At 49.8% G+C, this 14,278-nt stretch overlaps 2 protein-coding genes across 5 annotated transcripts in view; both read left to right on the top strand.

The window, feature by feature from the left end:
* Positions 1-8,989, top strand: part of LOC122384724 (casein kinase I-like) — a 30,432-nt gene extending 21,443 nt beyond the window's left edge. The window contains exons 8-11 of one of the 2 annotated variants that reach the window (XM_043372404.1): positions 3,745-3,856; positions 5,546-5,750; positions 6,602-6,692; positions 7,779-8,989. In XM_043372404.1, coding sequence (XP_043228339.1) covers positions 3,745-3,856; positions 5,546-5,750; positions 6,602-6,638 — 354 coding nt within the window. In that variant the 3' untranslated portion in view covers positions 6,639-6,692; positions 7,779-8,989. The remainder of the gene's footprint in view (positions 1-3,744; positions 3,857-5,545; positions 5,751-6,601; positions 6,693-7,778) is intronic. The other variant, XM_043372405.1, reaches the window with a different exon arrangement.
* Positions 8,990-9,785: 796 nt separating this feature from the next.
* On the top strand, positions 9,786-12,667 carry LOC122384723 (pseudouridylate synthase 7 homolog). Of its 3 annotated transcripts, none has more exons than XM_043372401.1 (2): positions 9,786-9,850; positions 10,328-12,667. In XM_043372401.1, exon 2 carries the CDS (start codon positions 10,368-10,370, stop codon positions 12,513-12,515), a length of 2,148 nt encoding a protein of 715 aa, XP_043228336.1. In that variant the 5' UTR covers positions 9,786-9,850; positions 10,328-10,367; the 3' UTR covers positions 12,516-12,667. The 3 variants fall into 3 exon arrangements, with proteins under 3 accessions (XP_043228336.1, XP_043228338.1, XP_043228337.1); XM_043372403.1 differs by having other exon boundaries at positions 9,787-9,835; XM_043372402.1 differs by having other exon boundaries at positions 9,838-9,883.
* The last annotated feature ends 1,611 nt before the right edge of the window (positions 12,668-14,278 follow it).

Below are 14,278 nucleotides of genomic sequence, written 5' to 3'. Positions count from 1 at the left end.
AGACAGTTCGAGTATTTACAATAACGCTTACAACACTCCATCAAAAGCTGCGTGAATTGAAACTACATCAGACAAAATTGAAATTGATTACGTCCTCTAAATATAGGTACCTATCAATTTAAAGCTTAGGGCTTTAATATTGTGCGGCATTTCTTGGGGCAATTATGATTGTGCCAATTGCACTATTTTTAGACGAAAAGGCACATTATCATTATTGGGATGTTCTATTGTTGCTTATTTATTCGTGCTGTGGCCGACGGAAAAGTGCCTACGTACTCTGCGTTTGTAAACACTGATGGACGATAGTGAGCCAAGTTATTCACATTACACGATGTGTAATGAATGATGGATCTGTTTCTGGATATAATCATTTCCACGATGTGGACATTGCCCGAAGAAGACGTTACGCGTAATTGCCACCATTAGTTCATTGATCGTTGAATTGAGGCCAAGTGTACGCACGCTGACTCTTGTTCGTTCTTGGTACTATGACGGCGATGGTGTCTTTGTACCGTAATAATATCTCCTCTAGCGTAATAGTATCTACGCATAATGACGGTGTTTCCGCATCGTGACGGGTTCTCCTTATATTGACGAGTCTTGAATATGTTTCAACGCTAACTTGAGAGACATTGTAACAAATAGTAAGAAAATTAACCTCACTCTCATTCTATCTAAAAGTAAATTCCGGATTCGAAATAAAACAAACTTTTTGAGAAGCTTTCGGCATTGCGCCATCATCAGCTCTGGAGTTTTATTCGCAAACATGTGAGAAAATATGCATTCGGGCTGATAGTTTTGTCTGCAGTTATTTCATCCAGTACTTCCTTCATATTATATAACAGTTGGCGGCGCAAGAACATTTCGTTACACACATGCATGTAGATCGACATCGTATCAAATAAACATCGTATAAGTTAACATCAAATAAACCTCGCATCGTATCGTGCATCATTCTTTTGAACAGATTCTTTTGAACACATAGGAAGCCCAGATATTGTGAAGTAAAACACCTTAAATACATTCATCACACAAACATACAGCGAAAAAAAACCACAAACACATACAACATACAAATAGGACATACACCTTGCAAACAGTTGATCGATGTCGATCAGTCTGTCACGCTCAGGTACCACGCCGTATCAAAGACCACGATGAGGTTTGTGTGTTAAGGGTAGGTTTCAGATCACGAATGTATATTGATTCCCAAATCTTTCTGTCTGGACCGTCTTTGGAGACATGCAAAATTTGGATCGAGATGTTGTCGCTGCCCAGCTGAATATCTGGATGTTTGGTTTGATGGAAGCCAAAGGGAGTGTCTTCTTTTCTGTTTCTAGCATCTCTGATGTGCTCGTTGTACCTGAGCCTGACAGACCGGCGAGTTTCTCCGATATAAAATGATGCGTTTTCGTCGCACAGCTTACAGTCCATTCGATAGATGACATTTTTTTGGTGACATTTGCCTTTAAGGCCTGCCTCACACCCATTGCACCGCCTACCTGCCCCCGGACACGGTGGAGGAAGGTAAGCGGTGCTCCTCACTTAGTCAATCGGTTGAAAAACGAAGCAGTCCGAAGAGCATCAGCCTCTCTGACTCATGCCACTCAGCAACAACCCTCTCAAACCTTCATGACCCTCCCTTTCGTGGATGATGAACTCTGCCGTAAGACAGAAGGCATCATCAGGAGTAGTCATCTGAACATAAGGGTAGCGTGGAAGGGAGGTCCCAGCTTGAAGAAAAAACTGGTTAGGTCAGCCTACCTTCCTCCACCGTGTCCGGGGGCAGGTAGGCGGTGCAATGGGTGTGAGGCAGGCCTTAAAGGAAATAGTTCACTTTCCTGAAATTAGTATTTTGCTATGGATTTATGTTTTTTTATGCTCAAAATGATCAGAAAATAAAACAAAACGTTTTTGTAAAAAGGATTATTTTCTATATTTTAGTATAAGAAGAACTATATTCTATATAAAATAATGTTTGACGCGGAAGCTTATTACGCGTTGACCAATCATATTGCGTAGGACAAACCCATCGGCTGTAAGCAGCATTCTGATTGGCTGACGATGACGTGACTGCATTCCTCAGCAAGGCACGCATTCCTCTGCAAGGCACTCTTTTCGGAACGAAAAATGGAATATCTTCGTCTAGGGTGATCGTTGGGCCGTAAAAGCTTCTGATTTGTGCTAGTCTCAGCGCAAGCAACAAAACTGCTATTCCAGTTCCAAACCCCATGTTAAAAGTGAACTATTTCCTTTAAAGGCAAATGTCACCAAAAAATGTCATCTATCGAATGGACTGTAAGCTGTGCGACGAAAACGCATCATTTTATATCGGAGAAACTCGCCGGTCTGTCAGGCTCAGGTACAACGAGCACATCAGAGATGCTAGAAACAGAAAAGAAGACACTCCCTTTGGCTTCCATCAAACCAAACATCCAGATATTCAGCTGGGCAGCGACAACATCTCGATCCAAATTTTGCATGTCTCCAAAGACGGTCCAGACAGAAAGATTTGGGAATCAATATACATTCGTGATCTGAAACCTACCCTTAACACACAAACCTCATCGTGGTCTTTGATACGGCGTGGTACCTGAGCCTGACAGACTGATCGACATCGATCAACTGTTTGCAAGGTGTATGTCCTATTTGTATGTTGTATGTGTTTGTGGTTTTTTTTTCGTTGTATGTTTGTGTGATGAATGTATTTAAGGTGTTTTACTTCACAATATCTGGGCCTCCTATGTGTTCAAAAGAATCTGTTCAAAAGAATGATGCACGATACGATGCGAGGTTTATTTGATGTTAACTTATACGATGTTTATTTGATACGATGTCGATCTACATGCATGTGTGTAACGAAATGTTCTTGCGCCGCCAACTGTTATATAATATGAAGGAAGTACTGGATGAAATAACTGCAGACAAAACTATCAGCCCGAATGCATATTTTCTCAAATGTTTGCGAATAAAACTCCAGAGCTGATGATGGCGCAATGCCGAAAGCTTCTCAAAAAGTTTGTTTTATTTCGAATCCGGAATTTACTTTTAGATAGAATGAGAGTGAGGTTAATTTTCTTACTATTTATTGACGAGTCTTCTTAATTTGCGGATTTATCCGTGTTTCCAAGAAATGTGGTCTGTATAATCAGCTGCCTCTCTCTTCGATATGCATCCCTATGCTGTTTTTGTTTGTTTTGTTGGGTTAGGCCCTTTCGGTCTGACAAGACCATTGCAGAGCCGGAAGGATGATAGGAATTAGGGGGAGACATTGGTCTGGGCAGGCACCCTAGTGAGTCGCCGGGGCTGAGCCCGTCCAGAGGACAGGCCACCCAGCCCCAAGGCACTCACTGCACCCGGCTACGGGGTGCGCTCCCTCGGGAGCAGCGGTGCCGCTCCAAGGGAGCAGCCCGCATGAGACAAAGTTGCCTGCCCAGCCCGGAGGGGGGTTGAGGCGTGGAGGAGAAGGATTTCAGTATCCTGAGGATAGAAGCACGGACAGGTGATATGCTGTTCGCTGTCTACGTATTCCTCTCTGTGGTGGTGTGTTCCTCTCAGTCGTGTCGTAGCCCCGCATTGTGAGGATGCCTTAGTGTCCTATTTCCCATTGTGACAGTGTGTTTCATACGCATCTCACGTCACTGTTTGTGTACCCTCTGACGGTGAGATACATCCCCTACCTACACCGTGACGCTCTGTATATTCACCCACTGACGATGTTCCCCGCCGTATGTGTCCGTGCAGGGCGGCTCGAAGAAGGCGGAGAGCGAGGAGCGCGAGCGCCGCCACCGGGGCGGCCACGGCGGCTCCCACCGGCTGGGTGCGGCCGGACCCGGCGCCGCGCCGCCGCCAGTCGGTGAGTCCGCCACCGCCGCCGCCGCCGCCAGCGCCGCGCGCCGGTCCCGCTCGTCGCGGCCGGCGCTGCACTGACGCCGTCACACTGGCCGCCGCCCCACCGAGGCCTGATCCTGAGTCCGCCGCTCCTCACCGCTCCTCACCGCCGCCCGATCTCCTACCTCCAGAGACGCTGAGAGAGAACTGAATGGACTGCAGAGTGGGTGGTGATGGGACGCCAGATGTGTCCCGACGGTGGAACTGATGTTGGAGTGAGCTGAGACGCCCTAGTTGTGGTGGTGAGCCAAGGTGGTCCTTAGTTTAGTTAGAAACGAGCACGGAAGTCTCAGCTTCGTTTGATAATGCAACCGAATTGGAGTGGGTGGCTTGTCAAACTCTGAAGGAGTTGCAAACTCTGAAGGAGTTTGTATGAAGACTGCTGGATGGTTTAAGCTTAAGTCTCTGGGTTTGAAGGTCCAGTTTGTTTGACGGTTTGAGCCTCGCTATGAATGGAGCTGTGAAGGCGGGGCTAGTGAATGTGCGACCGAAGAGTGAACGATACGACGAGCAGATCAACTATTTAACGGAATAGATGCTTTTTATTGAAGCCAAGAAATGAAAATCAGTTTGGCAGTGACTGCCAGACAATGATACCTTGTCTGAAAATATAAATTGATGACGTATCACCTTGCTGTTTTCCTCTCTTTTCCCACCCCTAATTTATGTGTGTGAATATCCTCTCATTAATTTCTGTAAAATTTATCTGAGTGGTTTGCGGTGTAAAGAAGGAAGTTCAGCTTTGAGGATTGCAGCGTTCAGTCGCCCTCGGAAAGCCCACAAGGGCTGCATTTGCGGCTATCAAGAAGGTCGCTTATTTTGATTTCCATTTCAAACGCTAGCCTTTGTTAATCTCTTTCTGTTCTTCATGTTATTGGCTTTTGACCTGTTGGTGTTAAATTATTAATCTTACTTATGTGCCTCCTCCATCCTCTACCATCTACCTCCTTTCCTTCGCCTACCCCTATGTCCCATCTCTGTGAGCTCGTCATCCCCTCTCCACAATCCTCTGCTGTACCCAGCGCTGGTCTTCCGAGTGAAGAGGCGCTCTCCCGTCCTGGCGCCGCTCCTGAGTCCCGCGCCGCGGCGGCCGAGCGGCGGCGACGCCTGCAGCAATCCTGTGAGTACCCTGTGAGTGCAGCACTCGTTTGAGTTCCTCTGTGACTCCGCCGCCGCGTGGTTCTCCGGTTCGCCACTGCAGGACGTGGACAGGGGACATGGCTGCGTGCCATCAATGTCCTGACGTAGTCTTAGTGCCGCTGGGTGGTTTTTGGAAGTGCTACTCCGTCCAACATGTGTTCACCGGAAACGTTATTCAGTAGTTCTGCAGTGGCATTGAAATTGACAACTTGTCGGCGGTGCTTTTAATCGTTGTTTGGATATCGTGTCTCCTGTAGCCGTTTTCGGTCACATGCCAGGATAAGGTCTCATTACAACAATAAATCGACATAATTTCCGTCGTCACTCATGAGTAATAGTCTTGCCTTCTTGTGCCAAAGGCTCGATGCGTGTGATATACTGCACTAGTATGGTTCGTATTCCCTCTGACTGCCCTCCCAGCGACCCGTAGTCTCTCTCTGTCAAAGGCCCTTTCCATCTGTGTGTATTCGCTAGCTCCGTTCCCGCCCCACTGAGCGTCCCTCTCCCTCCGCAGCCGGTCCGGTGGCGGCACGGACAGCAGTGCGTCCCCCGAGCGGCGGCGGCGGCGGCGGCGGTGACGCCGACCCGCGGCGCATGTACCTGCGTGGTCACCGGGCTGCGGCCGGCGCCGTGGCGCCCGGCGGCGGTACGGCGCAACACTCGCTCAGCACGGTGCCCAACCTGTCCACCTCCGATCTCACCTACGGCCGGTCTGCCAGGTGAGAAGGGTTGGACGGTGAGAGGGAGGGAGGGAAACGGTGAGAGGCAGGGAGGGGAACTGGGCGACAGGCTGGGCGGATTCATCACTGGGTGAGGCAGGGCACTCTATGGGACAAAACACGGGATAGGGCACAGCAACGGAAGGAGAGACTGTCAATTCCATTGGTGACATGGGTGACAGGACGTGGGTAGCCTGATGTCAGGGATGAGGGACAGGGGTGTTCCCAAAAGAAAGCGACTCGTGTCGGCTCTGCTTCGTAGACCACTGTGAGGGAGCTGTCGGGGTACTGGTTAGATAGATACTAGCTTTGAGTTGCGTGATGATTTGTTTGGTTGTTTGCTTATGCATTTTCGGTTGCTGGGCATGGCTACTCTCTACACTCTCGAAAACACGGAGCTCTTTCTCTGTCGCTTACATTTGCGCTACATCTTCATCTGAGACGGTGGTTTTTTTTTTCTCTCTCTCTCTCTCTCTCTCTCTCTCTCTCTCTCTCTCTCTCTCTCCCTCCCTCTCTCTCTCTCTCTCTCTCTCTCTCTCTCTCTCTCTCTCTCTCTCTCTCTCTCTCTCTCTGTCTCTCTCTGTCTCTCTCTGTCTCTCTCTGTCTCCTCTCTCTCTCTCTTCTCTCTCTCTCTCTCTCTCTCTCTCTCTCTCTCTCTCTCTCTCTCTCTCTCTCTCTCTCTCTCTCTCTCTCTCTCTCTCTCTCTCTATCTTTTTCTCTGCCACACACACAAACACACACATTCTGTGCCACTCTCTCCTGCTCGACCTGTCGCTCGCTCTGTCGCTGTGCGCCTGTCGGCCGCCGGCCAGTGGTGAACCGCCGTTTTGGTGTCTGTCGCCCCACCACAGCACCTCCATGCCGCCTCCGAGCCGCGATGATCTGTGACCGGCCGTCGGGCGCCGCCGTCGACGGGCCGCCGCTCGCGCGCTTGTCACACACGTAAGACTGAGAGCGGCGCGCGTTGCGCGCTCTGAGTGCTACTCCGCTCTGCACATGTCCCTTCACTGACGTGACGCTCCTATCGGTCCATGTATTTCCAGTGGTATAGAGCACAACTTGCCGAAATGTGTCGACACTGACATTAGAATTAGTGGGTAGTTGGTTGGATTATTAGATCGCAAAAAGTGTCGGAAAATTCTGGCACTAGAAATCCACGGAGCTATTGCACAATGCATAGTGAAAAATAGCTGGGGAATATACATATTCATCTCCTTATTCGTTGAATAAGAGTAGGTTGAATATAACATTTGTTCATCATTATGATGGAACACTTCATGGGTGCTCCGATAATCGGAGTGCATCCAGATTTAAGGACAAATTCATGCGAATAATCGTGCATTCTTGGAATTATCATAAGCGTGTCATTACCTGTTGTACCAGCCAGGGGCTCACGCTCGCAACGTAGCGGCGATTAAATGCACCATGAACCTGCATTGACATATTGACACTATTGACACCTGTAGAAGATATCCATCACGCTATTCAAGCGCCAATGATTCGAAATAATTCGACTCTATTATATGATGGCATGTACATATTGCCTGCATTCTTCGCAGTGCTATTCATTCGAGCACAACGAAGCCTTAGTTATTGCATACCTATCTCCGCTTACCACCCTTACATATAGACATTTGGCAATTCTGCCGTCCAAAGGCAAAAACGCATATGTCGGGTCAGGTCATGACCCGACATATGCGTTTTTGCCTTTGGACGGCAGAATTTATTTTCTTATCTTATTTGCTTCCTTGTGAATGCTTCCTTCACACTGGGATAGGGATTATAGTTTATTAGCTTTACACGTGGGCAAGCATTTCCTTTTAACAGTTTCCTTTACAAACTTTTTTCTCAACTGACTTACAGTCAAGCTTACAGTGATCCAGGTAGAAGCCCACATACTACAAGTATTTTTTTGCTCTTTAATTTTGTTATTCTGCGTTCGTCCTTTATGTGTGTACTTTCGGTTCAAAGATGTCAATATATTGTGCTCTCTCCGTAAACACTAACATATTTTTGTTCGCGTTCCAGCTCGACATGGAAGAAATAGTAGCGTGCTGATTGCCGGGCGTCGAGCGGAGGTTATCCGGGACTGACCGGTGCTGCCAGCCAGCGGGTGACCGCGTAACTCAGCTTCGCCCGCCGCCGCCAGATGGCAGGCGGCGCGCGACTAATAGGCCCCGCCGCCGCCTGCGCTGCACCGTTTTATAATCGTGATATACGCGGACTTTGCAATGACTCTGGCGGCTGGGGCGCTCGGCCCGGCGGCCTCTCGTGACCTCTGCGCCGCACGACAGGGCGCTCAGTGGCGCTCGGCCGACCCACAGCCCGGCTGAGTGTTTTGTATTGGGCGGGTGACTGGCGCACTGTTGTTATGGTGGGTGATCTATGAGAGAGACTGTGGTCTGTGTGAGTGCGGGGAAGCTACCCCAGTGGTCGTGAGAGTGAACAGTGGTTGCTGGTGTGAGTCCTCCATCCGTGAGTTCTATGTATTGCGACATGCGTGACTCGTGAATGGTATGGTTGATGCGATTTGCGTTTCGTGATTATCTTCTATGTTCTTTTTTCTTCAGAAGTCTCCTAGCTAGTTGAAGATTATTTGGATCGATTTCGCACAACATATTTTGCTATCGGACGCTGATATAATTTCTCCCAATTTCTTGAAAAGTAATTCTCTAATACGCAGCCTTCCTATCTGTCGAATTCCCAGCGGCTCCTCCGCCGGCTGAGGGTAATGTGGGGACGGGGCGGGGTGGGATGACAATCTGCTTCGGGTCGGGGTGTGTCCGTGCGCTCACTGACTGCGACCGGCGCCCGCCGGCCGTCCGCCGTCACCCGGGGCTCACGCGGCCGCGGCTCGCCGTCACAGGCCTGCGCGCCGTCTCTGGAGAGTGTGAGGAGCGTTTTTACATTGCGTGATGAGAGAGAGGGAGACGGGCCGACTAGCCCTCCTCCGCCTCGCGTCAGCCTTGTTTTAGTGTTTTCTGGTTTTCGGCGGCTCTGGCCCCGGCGCCGCGGGTTTGCTGGTCCGCCGGCCGCGTGTCCGCGCCGCGACCGGGCGCCCCTGGCGGCAGCGGCCCGCACTTCAGCCTGCGGCGGTCGCCGATAGGTGGCGGTCGGTCGGCTGCTCTCCTTCGATGTGGAATGTGTCAAAGACCGTACCTACTGATATATGTTCGTTTTGTAAACTGTAGAGTGAACATTGTGTTCATACCAATCCACAATACATGTAACACATCCGATTTCATGATTTTTACCGATTCTTCTTATGAATTTAGTTCCGACTTCCAACCATGGTATCTACTATCAAGGCATTCAGTAAATGGAATTCCGGGGAAAAATCAGGGACAGGTTAATTCAAGCAGGTGGAGAATCTAGTGGAAGTGGAGGTTATGAGGACTATAAAAAAAATATAGGATTATAGTTATAGGATATAATTATAGGATTCCTGTCACGTTTTCTGGTAACGCCGTATCTGTTAACATTGCTTCTTTGAATTGTAGTGTATTCGCGATTATTATTCCAGGTTGTCGCCGTCCTGTCGACACCTTGACCTAGCTGTGCGTGACAAGTCTAAAACCACGTCGGCCCCCTCAAGATGGTCAACGGGAGGGAGACTGATCTGATAGGGAATATAACAGCTGCATAATTTACCTTTTGTTTTATGCATGTGATATTGCTGTCAAGTTCCTATCTGCCAGAGAAAGGGAAGAATAAATAGCAAAAAAGTTTAGAAACCGTATGTGCCCGCTAGCGACGGAATCACAAAATCCAATTTGAATATGGTTTGACGAACGTTAAAGCGATTTGATCCGTAGATTGAGATGATCCGTAGCATATTCGTAGCTATTATTTTGCGAAAATTTCACCAAAAATATATCCCTAAAAATATGTAATTATTTTTTTCATTACATTGTTCTTTTTGGAATCTCTTTGACTTGTGAGTGTGAAAATCTTGTAAACAACTTATAAATACTAGAGTTCTTTTGTTAGATGCATATCCAGCTCGATTGTTACGAGCAATGGCGCAAATCGGACACTTTCACGTGGCAGGCCGTATCAGCAAGGCCCTATATACCGCCGTATCAGTATAACACACCGCTGTAATTGATTTTATCGTTGGCGAGTTTCAAAAAGTATTGGAGGAATTTTACCGTGATTAATGCTAATTACATTATTGCCATTACTGTTTACTCATATGTTCCGATCTTATGCGTAGGCCTCATCATGTCATTGAAGTGGACCAAAGTCCAAACTTGAACTGTAAATTTGCTCCTGCCAGTCCTGCCTCCTGCCCGGCCTGGTCTGGATGGACCATGGACGTACTGTGTTTAGCCTCCCATAACAGCAATGCGTTTCATCTTTTTGCAAGTTTTAGAAATAATTCTAAACCAATTTTATCCACTTGAGTACCTTAAGTTTCCTCTAAACCACACATTGCATAAGGAATTGTGATCTGACATTCCAAGTTTTGGAATTCAGACAGTGTTTTTTTTTTGATGATTTCCTCTGCTGAGTCCACCTACCATTGCCAATGATATTCAATACCTGTGTAACTGACAATCTGATTGACATTTCAGGTTGCAATAATTGTACAATATCCAAGGCTGTGGCATCAAAATGGAACAGAATGGCGGGAGCTCCATAAAAGCTGAGCCCATAACAAATGAGGAAAAAGTGAAGTCAGAAACAAAGTCCAAAGTTCTCCAAAGCATGAAACAGTTTCGTGAGGTAAAGAACACTGATGACAAGAGTCAGCAGAAAAAGGAAAGTGAACAGAAGTGCAATGGAAGAACTGAAGCAGAAGTTGGAATAAGCCATTTTATCGATTCTTCAGAGGGTTTCACAGGGATTACAAAGCACCGATGGGGTGACTTCATTGTACATGAAATTGACCTTGCTGGGGAGGTAGTGACACTGACAGACACAGCTGTTCCAGTGCAGCAGCAGAAGGCAAAGGGAGATGCAGTTAGGCCTGCCTGGTTTCCAGAGGACAGCTGGAACAAGCTCACTGATCTCAGTGCCATGGAGAAAAGTGGGGAGGTGGTCAATATCCCAGCCGGGCAGCTCACCAAGGAGCAGAGGACCCAGTTTCATGAAACCATCAAATCATCTTTCCCTGGGATGGTCACCAACACTGCTGAGGCTGATGGCGAGAAGGTGATCTCAGTGAGGAAGGCAAGCGCTGCTCCCGACAAAAGGAACACATTCTGGAAGCACAAGCCCTGGCCTCAGGGCAGGCCAAAGTTCCTCCACTTCTGCATGTTTAAAGAGAATCTTGACACATTTGTGGCTTTGAGCAACCTGAGCATGGATCTGAAAACCAAGTCCAACAAGTTTGCATTTGCTGGCACCAAAGACGCCAGAGCAAAAACATCTCAGATGGTCTCCATCAAGCAGATTTCAGCAGAACAGGTGCATGAGGCAGCCAAGAAATTCCAGAAGATCATAGTTGGAAACTTTGCCTACAAGGACCGCGAGCTCAAGCTGGGTGACCTCAAGGGCAATCGGTTTGATCTGGTGCTGCGCCACGTGCAAGGAAATGAGGACGTGATCGCTCGCAGGATGACCTCGTTCCAGTCGGTGGGCTTTGTCAACTACTACGGCATGCAGCGTTTCGGCACCACCAGCTCGGGGACTCATGAGGTGGGCCGTGCGATCCTGCGACGCGAGTGGCGGGTCGCCGTCGATCTGCTTCTCTCGGGCCGTGAGAGCGAGATGGGGAGTATGGCGGACGCGCACCGCGCCTGGCGGGCCGACCGCGACCCGCAGAGGGCTCTGTCCTGCCTCACCGGCCGCCAGCAAAGGACGACGATCGAGGGACGGGTGCTGCACACGCTGAGCACCATCCGTACCACCGCGTATCAAGAGGCGCTCGACCGACTCCCGTCGGGCACCCGGCAGCTCTACGTGCACGCCTACCAGTCGTGGGTGTGGAACCGGCTGGTATCGCGCCGACTGGCCGAGCACGGCCTGAAGCTGCGGCCCGGAGATCTGGTGCTGGCCGGTGACCAGTCCACTGCCGAGGAGTCAGCCACGGACATGGAACCGGCCGCTGAACTGGAGACAGTCGCTGAGGTAGAACCCACCGCACCGACCAGCAGCGGCGGACCGCGACTGCCTGAGGTGCACGCGCTCACAGAGGCCGAGCTGGACGCGCACTCGATCTATGATCTAGTGATGCCTCTGCCTGGCTGGGCGGTGCGCCATCCAGAGAACGAGCTCTCGTCCTGGTACAAAGAGATGCTCTCTCAGGACGGGGTGGAGCTCACACAGAAGCTCTGTGACACTATGCCCCAGTACAGCCTGGCTGGCGCCTACCGGCACGTTCTGGCCCGGCCGGGTGATGTCTCCTGGCGCGTGCTGCGCTACTCTAACCCCAACTCAGACCTACTGCTGAGCGACGTCGATCGTCTTCGGGGAGCGGCGGAACCGGCCGACGAGCCGGACGCGCCGTTCCGAGCGCTCATCATGCAGTTCTCTCTGCCGCCGTCCAGCTACGCGACAATGGCAGTGCGGGAGATCACCGGTACAGACTCCAGCCTGGTTGCCCAGATGAAACTGAACGCTGCTTACAGTGCTGAGATCCAGCAGGCTCGAAACCCGTCCAACAAAGGACGGAAGGCAGAGGGAGACGCCGAGAAGGCGGATGGAAAGAAGGCGGACGACGAGAAACAGTCTGGGGATCAGTCCGATCGGGGTCAGAAAAGGTCAACGGATCTGGAGGAGGGTGCAGATGAGAAGCGGTTGAAAACCGAGGCTGTGTAGCATGTGCTTTCCTAGCTCATCATGTGTTATAGCTTGACGGTCATGCTCGGTCTTAGCTTGGTCATGTTGTAGCTCGGTGATGTTTCTAGCTCGGTCATGTACTTCCTCGCGATGTCATCAGAAAGTGGCTTTGAATATACATATGACTTGTATGAACATTCCATTTGTTGACGCCATTTAGTTTTGTTCAGCATTTATTTATTTATCGACTTGTATCAGTGTCAAGGGATAGAGGAAAATTTTCCGGACTGAGTTCTCCTAGTCGTGACGATTTATCTGTCCAGGCTGAATACATTTTGCATCAACTTCTTAGCATCAATGTCAGCATCATCACACAAATCTCATTGGAAAACATTCAGCACAGGTCAGCACGGATACAGTATGAAGAACGCCTGCGCGCATCTCCGCTGTGCGACCGATATTAGTGCGTCCAGGTGCCAATAGCTGGCGAGGGGCGTAATGCGCTAATGCATTACGCCTGAATGTATGCTGTTCCGCATTGCTCGTGCGGTGTTAGTAATTCTAACTGCCGATAGATGGCACTAGTATCGAGCGCCTGGATGTAGTGGTAGTGTATACTGTACCGCTCTACAATATCACCGGTGGTGTGGTTATGTCTGTTGCCGATAGATGACACTAGCGTAGAGCGCCTGATTGCATGCTGTGCCGCAAGGCTTCAAGCCGAGAGCAGCGGCTCGGAACAGCGTTGAAGGAAGGGCAGAATGCGTCCGGCGACCCTCCTTGTCAACCGCGGATTTCATGGTTTTGGGTTGGGATGAGGGAAAAGAGGCCGGGGATGTAATTACGAGCGAGCGAGCGCAGCGAGCGAAGCGAGTCTTTTCAATATAACGAAAAAATCTCAGTATGAGCGGCCCGGCCCGGCCCGGCCTGTAACGCTTTTGAGAGGCTTATATCTCAGCAACCGCTGGACCGACTGGCCTGCGGTCTTTTTTGCTGGGTAGCCCCATCCCTTCTACCCCGTAATTGACTACTTTTGATACACCTCAGTGACCGTCGTGGCACGTGCCACGTGAAAAGTCAAGGGTGTTCAAGCTGTTTTGCAAAAGTAGTGATTTTGAGAGGCTCATATCTCAGCAGCCGCTTGGGCGATTGACTTGCGGTAATTTTTGTAGGGTAGCAGCATCCCTTCTACCAAAAATAGGATACTCTCGATGCATGTGGGTCACCCCCAGTGCACGTGCAAAATACAACAATAAGAGGTGTCAAATTTGTTCCCATTTTAATAACTCGTTAATTACAGGGGCGATTTCGCTGAAACTTGGCATACAGGCAGGTAGGCACCCACCAGGCAATGCATTCCCATGTGTTGCGGTTAAGGTGCTATTGCACGTGCGCACGTGCAGGGGGCGCTTCCAGATCTCGAGAACGGCTGGGCCGATTGCACTCAAATTTGGTACACGGTTGGGGACCAGTTAGTAGGGTGCCGTGCAAAAGTCAGTTTGGACCCCGTTTGCACGTGCGCACGTGCAGAATGCCGCTTCCAGATCTCAGGAATGGCTGGGCCGATTGCGTTCAAATTTGGCACACGGCTATCGACCGGTTAGAAGGGTGCTTTGCGCAGGTCCGTTGGAAGTACCCTCTCGCCCTTCCGCACGTGCAGGGCTCACTATCTCGCTCGCTCGTTCTTCGCCCAAAAGGCGTTTTACTGGTTAATACCTTTGGCTGAGTCAACACGGGCTGGTTCGTCTACGCTACTGAGCAACGGAAGGATATGCTTCGAATGACGCTGGCTTCCACCGTCC

The sequence above is a fragment of the Amphibalanus amphitrite genome, unplaced genomic scaffold (assembly GCF_019059575.1).
Source record: "Amphibalanus amphitrite isolate SeventyFive unplaced genomic scaffold, NRLGWU_Aamphi_draft 000197F_arrow, whole genome shotgun sequence".
In the NCBI taxonomy this organism is placed as follows: domain Eukaryota; kingdom Metazoa; phylum Arthropoda; class Thecostraca; order Balanomorpha; family Balanidae; genus Amphibalanus; species Amphibalanus amphitrite.
This window is presented reverse-complemented; position numbering and strand designations above follow the sequence as displayed.